This window comes from Heliconius melpomene, chromosome 12, assembly GCF_056956725.1.
Source record: "Heliconius melpomene rosina isolate 202511_hmr_F chromosome 12, ASM5695672v1, whole genome shotgun sequence".
In the NCBI taxonomy this organism is placed as follows: Eukaryota; Metazoa; Arthropoda; class Insecta; order Lepidoptera; family Nymphalidae; genus Heliconius; species Heliconius melpomene.
The window spans coordinates 6,537,200-6,557,139 of record NC_140400.1 but is presented as its reverse complement, the minus strand read 5'-3'; the positions used below and the strand labels follow the sequence as shown (position 1 = coordinate 6,557,139).

The window sequence follows — 19,940 nt, the reverse complement described above, 5'->3', positions numbered from 1 at the left end:
AATACACTGCGGAATTTTATTATATACACGTATACTCAGACCCATAAAAGATTTATTAACTTTTTGGAGGCGAAAACTTGGTGTAACAAGAAACAAGAAACAAGAAATAACAATTGAATTCAATTTATAAAACTATGCAATTATGAAATATGATGTAAAATTCTTATTGAATCGTAAACTGACTTTTTTTTAAGCTACGGTCTGCCTCGTTAGCAGAGCGAGGAAATGAAAATATAAAATATTTTATTTCTCCGAGTGGGACTCGAACCCAGTCTGTCGAGGTTACAGTCGCATGCCTGTGACCCGACGCAACGATGAGCCTCATCAGAAATTTCAACTTATTCTATTTTGAAGTTTCCCCAATTGTATGTAATCCATTTTTATTTGGAAGCCATCGTGGACAGAGAGGTAAGTAGGTTGTGAATATAATTTAATTCATTTTAATTTCTCTGGTCCTCCCAATTAGCACAAGTTATATTTTCATATTTCTCAAGTAGTTTAGGATATAGGTAAGAAATAAAAGGTGTACAAAACATATTTATTTTAAATTATTATTTTACATATTTATTTATCCAAATTCATGTTTGTAATTAAACTTACAATTAACTCGATATTCAATCTAATTTAACTGAATTATATATTCACGTTAATAGATTTAAAAACAAAATCTAAAAGTTCATTTAATCTTTATTTCAATTTGTCTAAAATTTAATATTAAATTATTATTTTTTTTATTCAAAATTGTATGTCATATGTACCTATATTTATGTTTATTAATGACACCAATTTTCTTCTTACAATACAATATACTAATTTTTATATTTTTTTATTTTTTCTTATCGATAAGATAAGAAAAAATATTATATTATATATAATTCTTATTTAAAAAAAAACAATTCAAAAAATCGAAATTCGATTCGATTTATTTCGAAATATTACTAATTTTCGAAATAATACTTGTTTGACATTTATACACAATAGATATACATAAAAATTATAATATTCTCAAAACAAAAATATTACTATAATTATCAAAAAAAACCATCAAGGTTTAGGCTAAGTAATCCTAATGAACACTTTGAAATAGCAAAAAAAATATTAATATTACAAAAAGAAAAGAGTGCTAGTGTATAAGTTACTTACTATAATATAGATTTTTTCACTTTTAGATTATTTACAATATTTCAAATTATAATAAGTCTAAAATTTACCCAAATACATTTATTTCTTTTTATTTTTACATTTGTTTATTTAAACAAAATAAAAAATCCAACTGCAAAAACTAAATAAATATATACATTAACACCCGTATCATTTATCAAAATCAATTCACTGGTTTATCAGATATAAGGGAACAAAGGAACATACAACATATATGAAAACCTAACCCTCTTTTTGGGCTTCACCGCAATCAGATAATAAAAGCCATGTGGCGCAGTAGTATAGGACAGTGCGATCGTTAACATCAGAAACTCAAGTAAATCTCAGAAACTACATGTGCTAAGAATCTGAAATTTTGCATAGGAGTTATTTATAGGACTTAGGTGCTCGCTACGACGGTAATTTACAATATTCGACTTCTAAGGGGTTGTTTTTGGGGTTGAAAGTTTGTATGAAACTTCGTTACTACAAATGCTAGAAGTCTCAAATTTTGCATGGACGTCACTTATAGGATGTATGTACTCATGGAGACAGAAATTAATAATAACGTAGTTCACGCAGCCGAAGCCGCGGGCGGGCCACTAGTGATTATATAGAAATTATTTTCACTTCCCCGCTCTGATAGATAAGAGGCGGCGTTGAATTATACCTCTTAGTACGCAATGTTCTCAAAACTGGGCGGAAAGTAGTGAACGGAGTTCCACGCAGTTGCTACACAGAAATGGGGATGAAGTTGCATTTAAATAATACAAAACTGTATAAATGTTTTGAATATCAATCTAAAAGTGTATTTTTTAATTATTATTATATATAGATAGACTACTGTCGTCACGCTCCCCTCATTTGACGTAACGTGCTTCGACATGACAATCGTCGGGAACCGAACCTGGGAAAGCCGGTGATACGATCCACTTTCACTGGTACTTCACGCCTGAGAAATAAACAAAAAATATATTTATATTACATTATAGCCATATGTAATTCTTAAATGATACCTAATTCTATTATTTGTACACCTGTTACACAACAATACAACATAAAAATCCACAAAAGAAAAAACAGTGCATGCTCAAATCTGGACTAGACCTTGGAACAATTGGCTTCTCACTTGACTGATTGAACGTGATAGCTGTAAATTTGATATTCACTATTAAGCGATAGCATTCGCATATTTTTATATAAATGTTTCTCTTACATCAGTCTGTTGTAATAATCCACCACAGGGTTTCAAAGAATTATAACTAGAATGTATATCACAAAAACGAGTAAAAACACACAAAGAACAAAAAAACAAACCTATAAAACATATGAAACTCCACGGAACATCTCCATAATCGCTTCGCGTCTCTCGCACTCCGCAAATTGAAGCCAACGCTGAGCTGACACTGTTCTTCCATGCTTCCTTCCATCACGCGCAGACGTAAGTAGTAACGACGAGATCTATAGTTGATCTTGCTTACTGTTGCCCACGGGATTCGAGATAGGATAATTCTGTGGATTAATAACCGTTTTTATAAATATAACATTGACCGTAGAGTTTGGAGCTTCGTTCGTCCTGTCTACTCCGCTAGGGATAAAACGTGATGATAAAAAAGAAGAAAAGAAAATATTCAAGCCTTATGCTAAGTGATTCCACACTTACTTTTATTTTTCCTTTTTGCCGACCAATTTCGAGTAGAGCCGAGTGGAGAAACCTAGTGTCACGCTCTGTCTTACCACAGTATGGAAATGATAATAATTTCAATATAAACATCCCTTCAACTTTTAACCTTAACCAGTCTGACATCCTTGCTGTCGGAGAATTTGGGAGTGGTAAATGATATGTTCTCTAAATAGTATTCTATATTTATTAAAATAATAAATAATTGTTAACTATCAGTCGTCTATTTGTTGTTTATCCATCTGAGCTTTTCTCAAACTTACTCATCTCTCAACACAGTGATGCCAGCGGCGCAAACAGCCAACACCAGTTCGACTTCATCTCTGTCTTTAACCTCGTGGAGTTCTGCTCCGTACATGGGTAACTTTTTGGCACTTTCCAAGTAATTTAGTTCCGCTTCTGCTGGCGTTTGTCCTCTGTAAAGAGAAGAAACTACTTAACATTTCTGGGAATCACCATGCGTGAAAGAGGTTACAGAAACAAGAGCTCAGGGTAGTGCTTGGGACACGTGGCCTAAGTTTAGGTTAGGTAGGTTTAAAAGGCCATTAATGCAAACCTCCACTGACTTAACTCCTCTATCTATCGATATCAAATTATCATTAACTCTACTCTGTTACAGTTTTTTCATCATTATTATTCTTAAAACAAAATTCCTAACAATCTTACTTAAAGTTCGCATAATATAAAAATGTAGAAAAAATGATTGAAATATAACTCATACTTATGTTTTTTATAAAGCTCATCAGATTTTTCCACCAGTTCAGTCAACAGGTGTCCAGGTGCTGCTCGCAAGTTAGCCAACTGTCCAAAGCATACAGCGTGAGTTCTGTCCCCAAGTTCTGCTTGGAGAACGTATGATGCGAGAAGTGCATAGGTTATTTTGGAACATGTCAGACGATCTGAAACATGAGTTTTTTAATTTTTACGCTATATCCCACATATAGCTGGATAGGCAGAAGAAACCTAGTACTGATACATTCTGATCTCCAAGCACCGCTTGGTTTTCGAGATATTATACGTTAAGTGGCGGAACTTAGCGCCGCGCATTGTCTACTATAGCAGTAATAAATTTAATCCTACTGTAAAAAAAAGCAACGTAAAAGATTATAATAATGTATTACATATGCATATTGAACTACATACGAGTATATATTAATTGTCTTTGACAATTAATAAAATAATTTATTGTTACTGATAGTATGTTGACATTTACAAAGTAATTAAAATTCAAAAATATGTTAATTTCTAAAGTGTTATGTTAAATTAAAATAGTTTTCCTTTTCTTTCGCTAAATTGACAACCGCATTTTCCGGCATGGAGGAGGCAGAGGGGACCTGGTGTTAGGTGAGCGATACACCGTTCCCCACTTTCTGTCTAATTTTCGACATATAGCGTGTTGTGTGGCGGAACTTAACGCCGCGTTTTTCTCGTTACCAGAGCGAATTAGTTATAATATTTCTCTGATTTTATAAGAGTTTTTTGAATTTACATTTTCAAAAAAAATATTTTTACAAGTTACATTATATTTTCACCATAAAAGACAAATAATGTTTTAATTACTATATATAAGATCGTTCCTCACTGCAAGTGATACTTGGTATCTGGTAACTTCATCGACCTCAGCTGGCTCAGGAGGGTAGAACTTTACAGCAAATCTGACATCCCAGGGGCCATCTGTAATAAATGTATACTTAAATTCATTTCTAATTAAAATACTATTACTATTATACTATTCATGACGTATGGACGGTTCACGCTGTATCCCGCATAAAGCAGGGTAGGCAGAGGGAACCTAGAAATCTAACGTCCGTTCCCATTAAGACATCCGTTCCGCCGACGAGGTATTGCGTGTTGAGTGACGGAACACAACACTGTAAGAAAAGATAGCATTTGTTATACGTTGTAAGTTGCAGGCAAAGATTCATTAAATTTTAAGAAAATATTTACTAACCTTTAAAAGTTTTGCTAAGTTGTCTCTTCAAATCTACCCACTCTCGACAGGCAATGCGTGGAGTCAGCAAAAGTCCGAAATAGCCCTTCTCTAGTATATCCAAGGCGCTGCACACTTTATCCAGTAGATCAGCGCCGGTACATTTTTTCTGTAAAACGAAAGTTTGAAATAAAAAATCGTTAAATATAACTCTATATTTTTTATGCATTATTATTTATTTATTTTTTTACTTTTAGGTAATATTCAATTTCAACGCTCTATTTTAAACTTAATCAGTGTGGAGAACGAACCCACTTTCAACTCAGACCCTGTGCCACTGTGCCACGACGGCTTGAATAAAAAAATACTTTTTTTAACTTTAGGTACGCTGTATAAATGATGGTAGGAGAGTATGTAGTATTATTACCGTTTCCCGCATTTCATTTTTAAGAAATTGCATATTTAGTGGCGGAGTTAAACGCCACACTTCTTTTTATTACTAGAGCGAGGCAATGAAAGTAGTTAATTGCCGGTAGTGGGAATCGAACCCACAGTTTTCAATTTACAGTCAGACACAATGACACTGCATCACGACGGCTTCACTGAAAAATATAACTCCAAAGTCATTTCATAAGATGATTAAGAACCTTTCTAAAGACAAAAAGAATTTCAAAGACAAGGAACGAGACCAATACGTGCTCTATCTATTATCGACTGACCCATAGAGTGCCATAATTTCCTTTTAGAGTTAATAAAGCTTTTTTTTGCTAAGAAAGATTTCTTTTGTTATTTGTAAAAAAATATGAATGAAAGTAGTTAATTTAAACGTTAAAATTTATGTAGGTAATAATAATAGTTATATGAGAACTAATTACGTGTGAGTCGGACCCGCCCACCTAAAGTTCCGTACCAATTTCAGGATTTTAGGTCAAATAAAAGTACAACTTATAAAAGGAGACAAACTTAAGTTTACCGGCGTATTTACTCATTTTGTAAAACTTGGACCACAAATATAAGTTTGTAATTATTGTTTTCCATGAAATCAACTACAAAATAATCGTATTTTTATATGCGTTGACTTAATTTGTTTTTCTGTGCACTAGGGGATCGCAGGCCTAAATATAGAATATTAATTTCAGATCGTTACCTCTACGCGATTTCGAGATAAATTGTCTTGACTGTCTGACAGATGGACAATAAAGAGATCCTATAAGGGTTCCGTTTTCTGGCAACAAGACAAATTAATTTTAATGTTTCGAAAATTACACAGAAAGTGGGAGACGTAGCGTTTAAACAACGTAAGATATTTATTTTGGACAACCGACAGTATAAATTATAAAAGATATTTTAACAAATAGTACATAGAAGCGACGATGTATTTCTAATGGAATTATATTTATTAGGTACCTCAACATCAAACGTCATGAACTCGCCGTCCAGCAGCTCCACTCGCACCCGCCCTTTACTGATGCCGATGTCGTCCCACACCAACCTCCGGAGACTCTCGCACATCATGCTACCTGGTGAAAGATGAAGAAGAAGATGATCATTATCTTTTTTTTTTGCTTAACGCTGTATCCTAGACGATGATCACAGCCAGATGCTGTACCATTGCCTCAACATTATAATTAAAGAACAATTGACCTTTAGCTGTACAGAGACAATAATATTTTACAGGAATTACGTTTAAGAATTTATATAACGGTGTCCAAACATTCTTTCTCAATTTTACACATTTTTTGTTATTTTATAACATTTATTTCTCAATGTAACCGGAAGTTATGGTATGTTGACCTGGGCAACTCTTCATAGTCATTGAAGAGTTACGCACCACTACACTTTAGGCACGCTTCGATACTTTTCTAAGACTACTATATTTAACTTAGCGTTTAGATATCGCTTGTTAAATTGATAACAAAAGCTGATGATGACCGTATCGAAATTTGGACGTATTCAATGACCAATTGAATATCAAATTATTATATTAATTTAAAGTGTTATTCCACACTTATAAGGTTGTAATTACTCTAGGGCAAGTTTATTTCATGAGCAACTGAACATGTAATTATTTTAAAATAATTGGAAATTAATACATCCTTTGTGGTTTCTTCATATAAGTTTGCATTATAAAGTAATACAAGGCTCTTTGAAATTAAAGACCTACCTTAAATGTATGTCACGGTCTAACGATGTCTACCAAATATTGAATGTCCTAAGCAAATCCTGTTCCTATAAAGTAGATATATGTGCGTCTTTTAGTTTTTTTTTCTTTACAAAACTCATATCCAAAGATTATTAGAGATAAAATCTGTACCTACTTAATATGATTACTTTTTAAACAGTTTGTTTGAATGCACTAGCTAATCTCAGGAACTACTGGTTCAAATTGAAAAATTCTGTTACATATTGTATTTTTCGAGGAAAGCCATAGACTATATTATTGTATGTTTTGATGTTACTACAGCAGCGAAGACGCATTTTAAATCCAAATATGCATAAAAACGATGATATATATATATATATTCATATTATATTAAAAGAGAGACGACGAAGTGTTCTCTCACTCCTTATATGGCAACACAATCTGATATTAAAAGAATGTACAGGGAGTTCAAAAAAGTAAACATAATAACGTATTGTTTAGAGCACGTCGTAAAACTATTGTTGTCGAACACTCTTCATACTTGGCAGAGCGCCTAGTGTTAGATTTACGATTAAAAAATATATCATAATATTAGATAGCTATATGTACTGAATATGTATTTTGTGATTTAAATCACATATATCCATTATCCCCAATCTATTCTAGGTTTTCCACTACAAAAATATTTGGAAAACAAGTAATTAACGATTTCTAAATTCACTCGAGCAACTTGAAATTGTATCAATTTGAAGCTGATTTTGATTAATTTTGAATTCATAATGAATTAGGTAGAATTTTCAAAGAGATTTAAAGGTATTGAGAATCAGTTCTAAATCTATTCTAACCCGAAATAAAATATTATTTTCCGCATTATGCCACTATAACAGAGCAGAGGGATTTAGAGTAAAGTCATTCAATTGTCTACTTTCCGGCCAATTTTCCAGATATTACGTGTTGAGTGACGGAACCAAACGCCCTGCTTTGTCTTGTTGCCAGAACGAGGAAAGTAAACTGAATCTTCAACGGTGCGACTTCTTCAGTAAATTGTACCTAGTTCTAAACTTTATAGCCGTGTGTAGATCCATAGATTTACTATTTATTTAACTGTCAGTTTCCAGCCAAGAATCTCACGTAAATGTTACAAGCCCCTAAATTTCTATTTGCATACGTCGTAAAATACAAGTGCTTTAGACGTATAGTATTTAGTAATAAATAATTTATAACCTTCACGCTGTATTACGCATATAATAAGGTAGGCAGAGGGATCCCAGTGTTTAGACATTCCGCTCTCTACGCCCCGCCTAATTTTCGAGACGTTGCCTATTGAGTGATAGAATTTATCACCACGCTTTGTTTTCTTACCAGAGCATGGAAATGGAAATAATTCTTTCCCTTAAGCGAGAATCGAATCCACCATCGTCGCGCTTACTTCAGATGGTGTCGCTGCGCCATGACGTACTCTCTGGATCCCGTTTTTGCCTAAAACACGTCACACTTTTTCCCAAATAACAGGGTAGGCACAAGGAATCTATCATTAAAGTTAGTTTTTAATTAAAAATTAAATTTCATTAGTTTTGAGCAATTGCGTATTGAGAGGCAGAACTCAACGCCGTATTTGTCTACAGGGAAATGGAAAATGAATAAAATTTTGTCATTCCCCCGAATCGGAACCGAACCTGTCACTATCATGTGTACACTAAGCCGAGGCTCGTGGCACCTAAACAGTCTTAAATATACCTTCAATCTATCTAAAATTACCAACCGGATGTATTTCTTAACACTTCTAAACTGTTTACTGAATGTTTAAATCTCAATAAACAAATTCATCTAACGAGTGCTACGTACAATTGATTTCTCTTAATATGAAATTTCTGTTTTATTAGTTTTGATTTTAATAATAATTTGTTAATTTACGTGTTTATTTAACACTTTGAGGCCAGTCGTGGCGTAGGGGCACAAGCTCACTTACATATTCTATAGAATAATGCCTGTTCCGCTCAGGACTTCATCATCAGACCAGCTCGATGGTACCATAATATTGTATAGTCATCTAATCTACCTATTGTATAGTATATAATTCAGATTATTAGATTTTTACATAGTTAAATAGTTATAGCTTGACCTAATAAAAAGCATGTTAAAAAGGCACGGGCGATCAAAGTCTGTAGTGAAATAACTCATAGTAAAAGAAAATCCCTGAAATCTACTACTTCATGTGCCTAAATACCAGTTCTAAGAAATTATCACTCTAATTTGTTTATATAATGTTAAATTATTATTAAACAATCTCAACAAGTTTATTTTCACGAGTTAATTCTAAAACATCTGTATATCTTCAACTAATTTTAATAAGGCCATCCGCGTCGTAGCGCCACGGCACAGAGCCTGACTGTACGCGACGGGTTGTGAGTTCGATTTTCATTTCGGAGAATGAGGTATTTTAATGCCTTCGTCCTGATAAAAGACGAAGCGCGGTGTTGAACTCCGCCACTCTACATTCAACGGCTCGCAAATTGGACAGTGTGTGCGGAACGAAGTGTCTTGACAGTAGGTTCCCTCTGCCTCCTAAAAAAAGAATAAATCAATAACTGAGGTTTTATATACTTTCTACTGCCTCATATATCTGCGTCTACCGAAACGGATAAGGATATAGATAATTAAGACGTCACTAAATATTTTTTTTTTACATGTAAATAAAAAAATAATTGCACTACCTACTCGGTTTAATATTTTTTAATAACATATAAAATTAAATTCCCTACTTCATGTAAAATTAAACCATAACTTAAAGTATTTCTATGGTTTCAAGAAACCACTAAAGTCTCAATTTCAATATCCTTTACAGTGTACGAATATAACATAAGGCACTATAAGAGTCTTATAGCTACACTCGGAAAGCTTAATTAAGCTTAACTAACATTAAATGAAACAATTCAGGTAGAAATTATAAATATAAAAGTTCCTACGAATGAACAAGCCTGAAGTGCAAGTATATTAGTATAATTTTCCATATGATGTTTTTCTTTCTTTATATTTTTTAGCTTCACTTATTTTTTATATGACAACTGAAATATTGATTTTTGGTCAAATGTCCCTTTTTGACATTGACATTTAAGTTGACCTCTTCTACAGGCAAAGGTATACTGCTATACTGCTTATATTTCTGGAGGAGTTTATTTTTAATAAACCTTGACCGCGGCAACGAAATCGTTCCACCTTAATATCCACAATTAGATAATATATCTGAAGTTTCGATATGGTTAATAGCATTAACCTCATGATTGAAAAAAAAAATACATACCCATAAAGCTGCCTTGTTTACATAGAGCCAACTCACAGATTTTTTTCTTTAAAATATCGAAACGGCCAAGTAGGAAGGAGAGTAGAGAGATTTTCTGAAATTAATAAAAACAACTTAAAAAATATTTGAAATCACTGAAATTGGACGTGTACGCCATGGTCGCAGGTTGAAATTTTTTTTGAGGATATTTTAAATTAACACGATGTTTACAGGTACGATTCCCATTCATGGAAATATTTTTTTTTATATTGTCATTTCGTCGCTCTGGTAACAAGGTAAAGTGCGATGTTGTGTTCCATCACTCAATACGCAATGTCTCGAATATTCGGCGAGAAGTGAGGAACGGAGTATCTTAACACTAGGCCCCCTCTGCCTACCCTACTATGTGCAAGGTACAACGTCAAGCAATAAAAATTAAAGTCTAGATGGTTTAGACATGTTATAAAAAAAGTAATGGCCTAGTCTCACAACACAGTAAACAATGCAAGAAATTGTACGCTGGGAAATTAAAGAAAAGTGGAAAAGCGAAAGCCGAGCTTTGTCTACGGCTTTTAGAATATTTTTTTTGTCAACACACTTCTTTAAACACCTTTCATGCGAATTCAATAGCGGAACCAAACGCCGTGATCTATCTCAATAGAGCGTTGTAATAAATTTTGAAATATCTTTCACCTTATTTAAAGTTCGGCGGACGTTGAGTTCCGCCACTAAGCACGCAGTGCATCCAGAATTCGGCGGAAAGTGGGGAGCGGAAGTCTCTTAATGAGAATGGAATGTCTTATCACTAAGTTCCCGGTTCCCTTATTCTGGTTTCCTTTATTCAACACGCAATGTTGAAAAGTTGGCAATGGAATGTCTTAACATAAAGTTCCCTCTGCCTACCCTGCTATATACAGGATTTATGGTACGGAAAAAAAAACCGTTGTTTTATAAATAGTCAACGAGTTATCTCTTCTCATTAGATCGATATTATGTTAACGAAGTCTTTTTTCCTTTCACACGACACGAGTCTGTTATTGAGAACATACGGGGCTATATTTTATTACACTATAAGATATTTTTACACATTTTATAATAGAATATAGGTCGTCTTGGCGTAGTGGTACTGTGTCTGACTGTAAGCACGGTGGCAGTGGATTTGATTTCCAATCAAGATATTAAACAATAATAATTTTCTCTTTTGGTAATAAGTAGTTTCTCTTTTAGTAATAACAAAGGTCTGCCACACTACAGGCAATTTCTCGAGAATCGGGCGGTGCGTGAAAAACGGAGCACCTTAACCCCGGGTTTCTTCTGCCTACCCTGCTATATGTATTCGGGGTATAGAGCGAAGCCAAAACATTGTATAGTACATTTTTTAAATACGTAAAGAGCAGTGTCTTAACTCTACCTAATAGTTTCTGCTTCACCCCGCTAGAGATCGGTAACTAAAACTATGAATGAAAATACTAAGATCAGGTAGAACTGGAAATTTAAATATTTGTTGTAATTTAAATAATTCTCGAGTACAGATGTAACCCACAACCATAATGGTATCACTAAGATATTTTTTATATTAAACCTCGCCCTACGCTCACAATTGAGCACCGCTTTATCAAGTGGGTCAATTCAGTAATGACCGAAGACGGTCAAGACCTTAGAACATTAGTTTCGTGAAAGAGCCATTTCTATAAAAGTCAGTTTTAATGTTTATTTTCTTTAAGCTTATGTATCCCGCATATAGCAGCATAAATATCCTTCTCTCCGTTACCCAATACCCACACACCTAATCGAGACATTGCGTGTTGAGTGGAGAGATTTAACGCCGCACTTTGTCTTGTAACCCGCTTTGATGAAATGAAAACACAAGTAACTTCCACCTTAAAATCCACTTAAATATACAACCACCACGTACGGTCATATCAAATCAATTTAGGTCAAAACTTTAATATTAAAGATAACCTTTAAAAGCTTTTTTAAACTCTGTGTTGGATTCCTTGCTGACGTCATGTTTTGTAACAGGAATGTTGATTGCAAAAAATATAGACTGCCTGTTTTTTTAGGGCCTAAGTTAAATATAGATACGAAATAGCAGAGCAGCTGCCTATTGCATGATTTAACATGATAATTCTTTTGTTTTTTTGTTTCACGCCGTAGGCCCTATATAGGCAGAGGAAACCTAGTGTTAAGGTGTTGCGGTACATGGGGAAAGGAAGAAGTGGAAATGGAAATAAAATTTTGCTCGATAATCAAACCTATAATATAACCGAGCGTTGCACTCAGACGCTATTTCGTATTGTACATAAACTACTAATAATTTACATTTATTTATAGTTTTTTTAGAGTTTCACGGTGTATCAACAAAGCAGACGGAGGGAACCTGGGAACTTAGTGTTAAGACAGTCAGTTCTCATTAAGACACTCCCTGGTACTTTCTTTCGACTTTCTTTCTTTTTTCGACTCGAGGAATTATGCCTTGAATAGTGAAACTCAACGCCGCGCTTTGCCTTATTTCAAAATTATGAGTACACAGCTTGAAATAAAATAAAATAGTAAAGTAGGCAGAACTTAGTGCTAAGACACTCCGATCTGTTATTAATTTCTAGATAAAAAATAAGTAATTAATTAGGCAGTAGTGAAACAGAGGAATGAATATAAAATAACCTCTATTACTATCCATCAAGCACTCTATTAACATTTTAAAGACGAGTGATTCATTGATTAAGATTTTATTGGATAATTAAATAGTAACATTTTGGCTATTAACAATATCTTTTTCATTTTGTTCTTTAAATTGTTTTTTGCTTTAGATTTTCTTCTAAATTAAATTACTAGAAAAGAAACCGTTATTTTCTAAGCAAAAATATTAAACAAAAATGACACAAAATCTTATGAAATATTAAAATACTAATTTGTATTTGGTGTTTTTCTTATCATTCACAAAAAATATATCGCATCACATAAAAAAAAGTATAATTATTAACCAATAACTTTAAAAAGTTATGAAGGAAAGTTGAGATATGCGTAAACGTACAGTTCAACAACCTTAAGTTGTCACGCAACTTTTTTCATTAATTAAAATGACAAAAGTTAAACTGTAAACATCCTTACCTTTAGGGTTTAATCCAAAAAAAAACATAAATTATTTATAAACCATTTTATAATAAACACTTTCAACCGCACATATTTAAAAATAACATTTATAATTATTTAAAATATTTTTTTAACGGATCATTTTTGAAGAGCAACTCTAAGCACGTGCTCTCTGTGGCGGGAAACCACTCAAACTAGTTTTGATGGGATAAAGCTCTTCATTCCTAACAAAGTGCTTACTGATATACCTAATATTATTTTAACCGCGTATTCTCATTGGAATTTCGATTTTATTAGGACGTTAGTTGCGTGTAACACTATATATAAATTAAAAGTTTACCTATTTATTTTGAATATATTTTAAATAATAGGTATGTATTTTTTAAAGCTCAATTGAAATAGATAAAATATTTATGAATAACTCTGAGATGTGAAAATTTTCGATATTGATGTTTAAAACTCTGGCTCTTTTGGGTGATATATATACTTTCTTAATACATGAAAATGTAAAATAAGTGTGTGTTCATCAATAACCCAAAAATTATAATATGCTCTCAGGCTAACATGTGATTGAAAAAAATTCCCCAATGGTGATATTAAAACATTCTACGATTAGCTAAGAGACATCTTTCTAAGTCGGTACTGCAATTAATGTTTGCAAAATATTCTTTGCAGCTTTACGCTTTTTCCCCCAAAGTCAGGATAAGACAGTCCGTTCCCTGAGCACCACTGAATATATTTTTTTATATTCATCATTATTTAAACGCTTTTTTTCATTTTTATAATTAACACATTTCTAATACATCTTGGATAATACCAAGAATGCGATAAATTTTATTTTAAAGTATAATTTACTTTAAAATCTCTCTGACGAACGCTCTATTGAACTGTCCTGCGTTGAATTTAATAGACATATTATAGTATGCGTGTATCGACCCCCCTCAGGTAGTTTTGAAGTATTTGAAGAAAAAATGGAGGATGTTTTGAATAATTTGAGTTCGAATAGTAAATCTTTAATCGTTTGCGGAGACTTTAATATAGATATACTACAGGGGACATCATTAAGCCTTCGTCTTTTAAACTTATTTAAATATTTTAATTTGTTTAATATTTTCTCTGAACCAACTCGTATAACGAATACGTCCGCTACTTGTATAGATAATGTTTTTTGTCATTGCGAGACTGTAGAAAAACAAATTATTACTAATCTTAGCTCGGATCATTGTGGTCAAATGTTTTCGGTAATAGATAAAACAGTCGCAGAACGTAAACAAATATCAATTAGACCAATTACTGAAAATAAAATTAATCTTTTTAATAATAAAGTGAGTGAAAAAATTGCAAACTTAGAAATAACCGGATTAAATCCGAATCAGCTATATTGTAAAGTTTTTAATTTACTCACTACAGAGTTTGATAACATTTTTAAAGTTAAACAGATATATAAAAACTCGAAGTTAACTTTTAGCGACTGGGCAACTGTTGGTATATACCGAAGCAGAAATAAACTATATGAATTATATAATATGAGGCAATGGAAACAAGATCCGGCGTTCTTGTTAAAAGTTAGAAATTATTCAAAAATATTTAAAAAGGTATGTGTCCAGGCTAAGTCTATGCATATAAGAGCAAAAATTTTGAACTCTAATAATAAAATTAAAGCTACATGGGATGCTATCACTACTGTAACTGGGAGATCTAGAGCTGTCAGTGAACCTATTAAATTAAAAGTTAATAATATAATCTTAAATTCAGATTTAGAAGTGGCAAATACTTTTCAAAATTTTTTTTCTGATATATCTACTGAAGTAACACGTTCACTGCCATCATCTCCTTCGGAAGCAGAATTAATACTAAAATCCCATGTAAATAGTTGTAGACAAAATTTTGTGTTTAAGAATGTGTCACCAGATGAAATTATCAAAACTTTTAAAAGCCTTAATTTAAAGAAAACTGGTGACTTATGGGGCATGTCTGTTAAAGTTTTTAATTCAATTATACCTAATATTGCTCCTTACCTCGCTTTAATTTTTAACAATTGTGTAGAATCCGGTACTTTTCCTGATTTAATGAAATATAGCAAAATAGTGCCGCTTTACAAAAGTGGAGATAGATCTGAGCCTGGAAATTACAGACCGATTTCTGTTTTGCCATCCTTAAGTAAAATATTTGAAAAAATAATGTTCAACCAGCTCACAATTTTCTTAAATATTAACAATTGTTTCCATAGTGAGCAATATGGTTTCACCAAAGGCAAGTCCACTACGGATGCGGGTGCCGCACTCCTAAAGCACATTTATGACGCATGGGAGAGGTCACAAAATGCAATTGGAGTGTTTTGTGACTTATCCAAAGCCTTTGATTGCGTAGACCATGTAACTCTATCGTTAAAACTAAAACATTATGGTATACAGGATACTGCCCTTGACCTTATTGCCTCATATCTAAACCAAAGAATCCAGACGGTTAGTATAAATAATGTAAAATCATCTGGATCTCCTCTAAAGATGGGCGTTCCACAAGGATCTATACTTGGTCCTCTTTTATTTCTTATTTATATTAACGATCTGCCTTTTTATGTGAAGAACCTATGTGATATTGTACTTTTCGCGGATGATACCTCTTTAATATTTAAGGTTGACCGAAATAAAATAAACTATGACGAAGTGAATAGTGCATTATCGCATATTCTTCGTTGGTTTGATGTTAATAATTTATTTATTTATTTATTTATATATACTTTATTGCACAAAATTACAAAAAAACAATGTACAAAAGGCGGGCTTAACGCTAAAAGCATTCTCTCCCAGCCGACCTTGTCATGTGGGATAATAAGTATGCAGGTGTGCAGAAGTAAAATATACATACATATACATACATACACATCCAATAAATATATAAATATACATATAATAAATAGTTATACATATAATATATAATTATAATAAAATATTACGGATATTATAAATAAAAGAAATAAAAAAAAAAAATACATAAAAATATAAACCATATAATAATATAGCATACCATATATACTCCAATATATACAATTAATTAAATAGATGAATATTATATATTTATGTTATTTTTAAAAAAATACTCTTTTACCCGGCGCTTGAATACCTCACGAGAGGGAGCTTTTCTTATGGGCTCGGGTAGCTCATTCCATAGCCTGACACCGGCGACCGCAAAGGAGTCAGACATGAACCCTGACGTATGCCGGGGTGTGGACAGCATAAAATTGGATTGGGAACGTAAGGATGTATCGTGGAAAGAGGAAAGGAAGGAAAAGTCAGAAGATAGATAAGTGGGAGACTGAGGATTGAAGAGGATGGAGTAAAGTAAACAAAGGACTCTAGACTTCCTGCGATCAGCCACAGAAAGCCAGCCAAGCTGCCTCCTATAAGATGATATACGGTCATACTTGCGGAGGTTATAAATAAAGCGTATACAAGTGTTGAGTATCCGCTCGAGCTTGTTTACCAGTTCTTTATTCATATCCAAGGAGCAAGCATCACCGTAATCAATAATAGGAAGCAGCAAGGTATTGACCAACTGTAGTTTGGTCTGCACAGGTAAGAAATTTTTGAGGCGCACCATTGAGTGCAAGGAAGCGTAAATTTTGCGGGACATATCTGCCACATGATTGCTCCAAGTTAATTTATTATCAATTATAATACCTAAGTCTTTTACAGTGGTGGTGAAATTGATGACCGTGCCATTATAAGTTAAGTTGGGCAGTTTGCTGTAATCGAGCTTGGCTAGCTGTCGCGAGCTGCCGATAATTATAGCCTGACATTTGTCAGGATTAACATTTATTCCGTATTTGAACGACCAAATCGAAATGTTACGAAGATTATTGTTAAGAGAATTAACAACACCAACAATATTATCTACACTAGCGTGTTCATAAAGCTGCAAGTCATCAGCATAAAGATGGTATCGAGAGGTTATAACGGAAGTGATGGAGTTAATGAATAATGAAAAAAGAAGAGGAGATAGAATACCGCCTTGAGGGACACCAGCTGTCACATCATGCCAGTCAGAAGAGGTCTGGCCTACACGAACCGACTGCCGACGCCCCTGAAGATAAGACGAAAACCATTGTAAAGCTGTGCTGGAGACGTTAGCGCCGGATAAGAGTGCAATAAGAAGATCATGGTCTACGGCATTGAATGCATTACTGAAATCTATTAAAATAAGCACAGTTAAGTGCTTATTTTCCATTGCTGATCTAACGTCTTCAGTGACTCTCAGTAAAGCAGTAGTGGTGCTGTGACCAGTTCTAAATCCGGACTGTAGAGGGTTTAATAGATTGTATTTAGAAAAATGCCTAGAGATTTGTTGGTAAGCGGTGGATTCTAGAATTTTAGAGAGGAAAGGTAGGATAGAAATGGGACGAAAATGTGACGGTAGCGTAGGATTAGATATTTTAGGTAGTGGGAGAACAAATGCCTTGCGCCACATCACGGGAAACTGACTAGAGGAAAAAGAAAAATTAATAATGTGGGTTATTACAGGAACAAGGATGTGTAAAATAAGGGTGATCATACCACGACTAATATCGTCAGATCCTACTGTTTTAGAGGAGATAGCTAGAATGGTTTTCTTGGTATCATTATCACTGATAGAAGAAAAGGTAAAGGTAGGGAGGTTAATTTTCGGTAAACTGTGAATTTCAGAAAGAGTACAGGATTTAACACTAATATCAAGGGCAGAAGATGATGAAAAATGCATATTCAGGACATTCAAATTAAGATCAGGATTAATTGAGGAAGATGAAAGTTTGCCAATACCGAGGGACTTTAAAAATTTTAAAGTCGCTTCGGGAGAAGAATTGCGTATTTTATTAAAGATGTATTGGCGTTTTAATTTTCTACCCAACTGGTTACACTGATTCCTTGCAGCCTTATAAATGGACCAATTGAGATCACATCGATTGTTTTTAAATTTTGAAAAAGCCCTATCTCGCTTAGCCCTGGCTTTACGAAAATCATCGTTAAACCATAAAGCTGGTTGGTTTTTGATTCGGATGAGTTGAATTGGTGCATGTTTGTCAAACAATCCAGTTATGTTTGAGGTCAACAGATCAACTTTCTCATCGATCGAACACAACACTTCGATCGCCGACCAGTCAATGCAGGAAGCATCGCTCTTAAGCTTCTCATGATTGAGGTTGTTGAAACTTCTAATTGAAAGAGTTTGTGGTTTTGGCTTGGGTGATTTTACTTTTAACGACGCAAAAACAAGGTCATGGAGAGAAAAACCTGGAGCAGAAAATTGACCAAATTTGGAGACAAGATCAGAATTTGATGTGATTATTAGGTCAAGCAGTGTATCAACATTGTTGGTGTGGTGAGTAGGGTTAAGTGGTAATAAATTTAAATTAAGTGACTCTAACATACAGTTAAGTTTTCTCGCTCGAGTATCATTTCGCAAGAGACACGTGTTAAAATCACCTGAGATTATAAGATGGGAGTAGTTAGCTAAAAGATCTTCGAAAAGAATCTCTAAGTTATTAAAATAATTACTATTAGGTGGGCAGTACACAACCCCAAGGGCAAACTTTACTCCTAGGTTTATTTCGATAAATATATATTCTAAGCACGATTCAGGTGAAGGAGTCGATTGACAGATGATTTTATACGAAATGTGACTTTTTAAGTGTATGGCAACCCCACCGCCGACCCTTTCTAGACGATCGTTTCTTATTAGTACGTAGTCCGGGACAGAAAAGCAAGTAGATTGTAGTGAAGGTTTTAGCCAAGATTCGGAGATCAAAACGGCATGGATGTTAGGTTGGTTGAAAGTGGTATAAAATTCGGAAAAGTGAGCAGGGATGCTCTGCGCATTAATGTGACAAAAATTAAAGTTTTTATGAAGCGGCGCAAATTCATTCGACAGAACTATGTCAAGCGACAAACTGGGGTCATCCAAACTACAAAAGGAGCTACTGGATAACTCGTCATAGCTGAGCGCGGAATGATAAGAATCGATACTTGAATCCATAATATAATATTAAAAAAATAAAATTAAAATATATATATATATATACAAATATATTAAAATAAAAAATATAAATTTAAATAAATTACAATAAATATATATAAATAAAATAGTATGTTATTACTAAAAAATATATATATTAGATAAAACAAAAATAAATTAATTGTAAAGTGAATATGAAATAAACACACACATGACCTGATGGCTCGAGAAAATAAAAAGAAAAAATGTATGAAAAAATAATCTAATGTTAAATGCTAAAAAAACGAAATGCATCGAGTTTGCTTTACCAAATGTAAAAAAACATAATTTTAATCTAATAATTAAAGGAGAACCTCTTAATGTGTCGGAATCAGCTATTTTCTTAGGTGTTACTATAGATTCCAAACTCCAGTGGAACGCTCATCTGGAAGCACTTGCAGATAAACTCAGCTCTGCCGCGTTCGCAATTAAAAAAGTAAGACAAATGACGGACGTTGACACTGCCCGACTAGTCTACCATAGCTATTTCCATAGTATTTTATCTTATGGAATGCTGCTATGGGGCAGTGCTTCAGATATAAATTCAATATTTATCCTCCAAAAAAGAGCCGTAAGATATATTTATAAACTAAGAGCGCGAGATTCTCTGCGAAATGTTTTCAAAGATGCAGGTATTATTACAGTT

The 19,940-nt window shown here is 33.5% G+C and overlaps 1 protein-coding gene across 2 annotated transcripts; it reads right to left on the bottom strand.

Annotated features, from left to right (window-relative positions):
- Positions 1-530: 530 nt before the first annotated feature.
- On the bottom strand, positions 531-13,473 carry LOC146533644 (band 4.1-like protein 3). Of its 2 annotated transcripts, XM_085194585.1 has the most exons (9): positions 13,286-13,464; positions 10,196-10,289; positions 6,159-6,271; positions 4,773-4,920; positions 4,382-4,495; positions 3,543-3,720; positions 3,085-3,237; positions 2,458-2,652; positions 531-2,092 (listed from the first exon to the last, which is right to left on the bottom strand). In XM_085194585.1, exons 2-9 carry the CDS (start codon positions 10,197-10,199, stop codon positions 1,990-1,992), a joined length of 1,008 nt encoding a protein of 335 aa, XP_085050711.1. In that variant the 5' UTR covers positions 10,200-10,289; positions 13,286-13,464; the 3' UTR covers positions 531-1,989. The 2 variants fall into 2 exon arrangements, with proteins under 2 accessions (XP_085050711.1, XP_085050710.1); XM_085194584.1 differs by lacking the exon at positions 10,196-10,289 and having other exon boundaries at positions 13,286-13,473.
- Between the last annotated feature and the right edge of the window lie 6,467 nt (positions 13,474-19,940).

Coding starts and splice junctions, on each gene's coding strand:
- LOC146533644 (XM_085194584.1), bottom strand. CDS start 13,313: ATGTTTTTTTTTGGATTAAACCCTAAAG. Junction 4,496..4,772: donor ACTTAGCAAAACTTTTAAAG/GTTAGTAAATAT, acceptor CATTTATTACAG/ATGGCCCCTGGGATGTCAGA. Junction 2,653..3,084: donor ATCACTGTGTTGAGAGATGA/GTAAGTTTGAGA, acceptor ATTAATCCACAG/AATTATCCTATCTCGAATCC.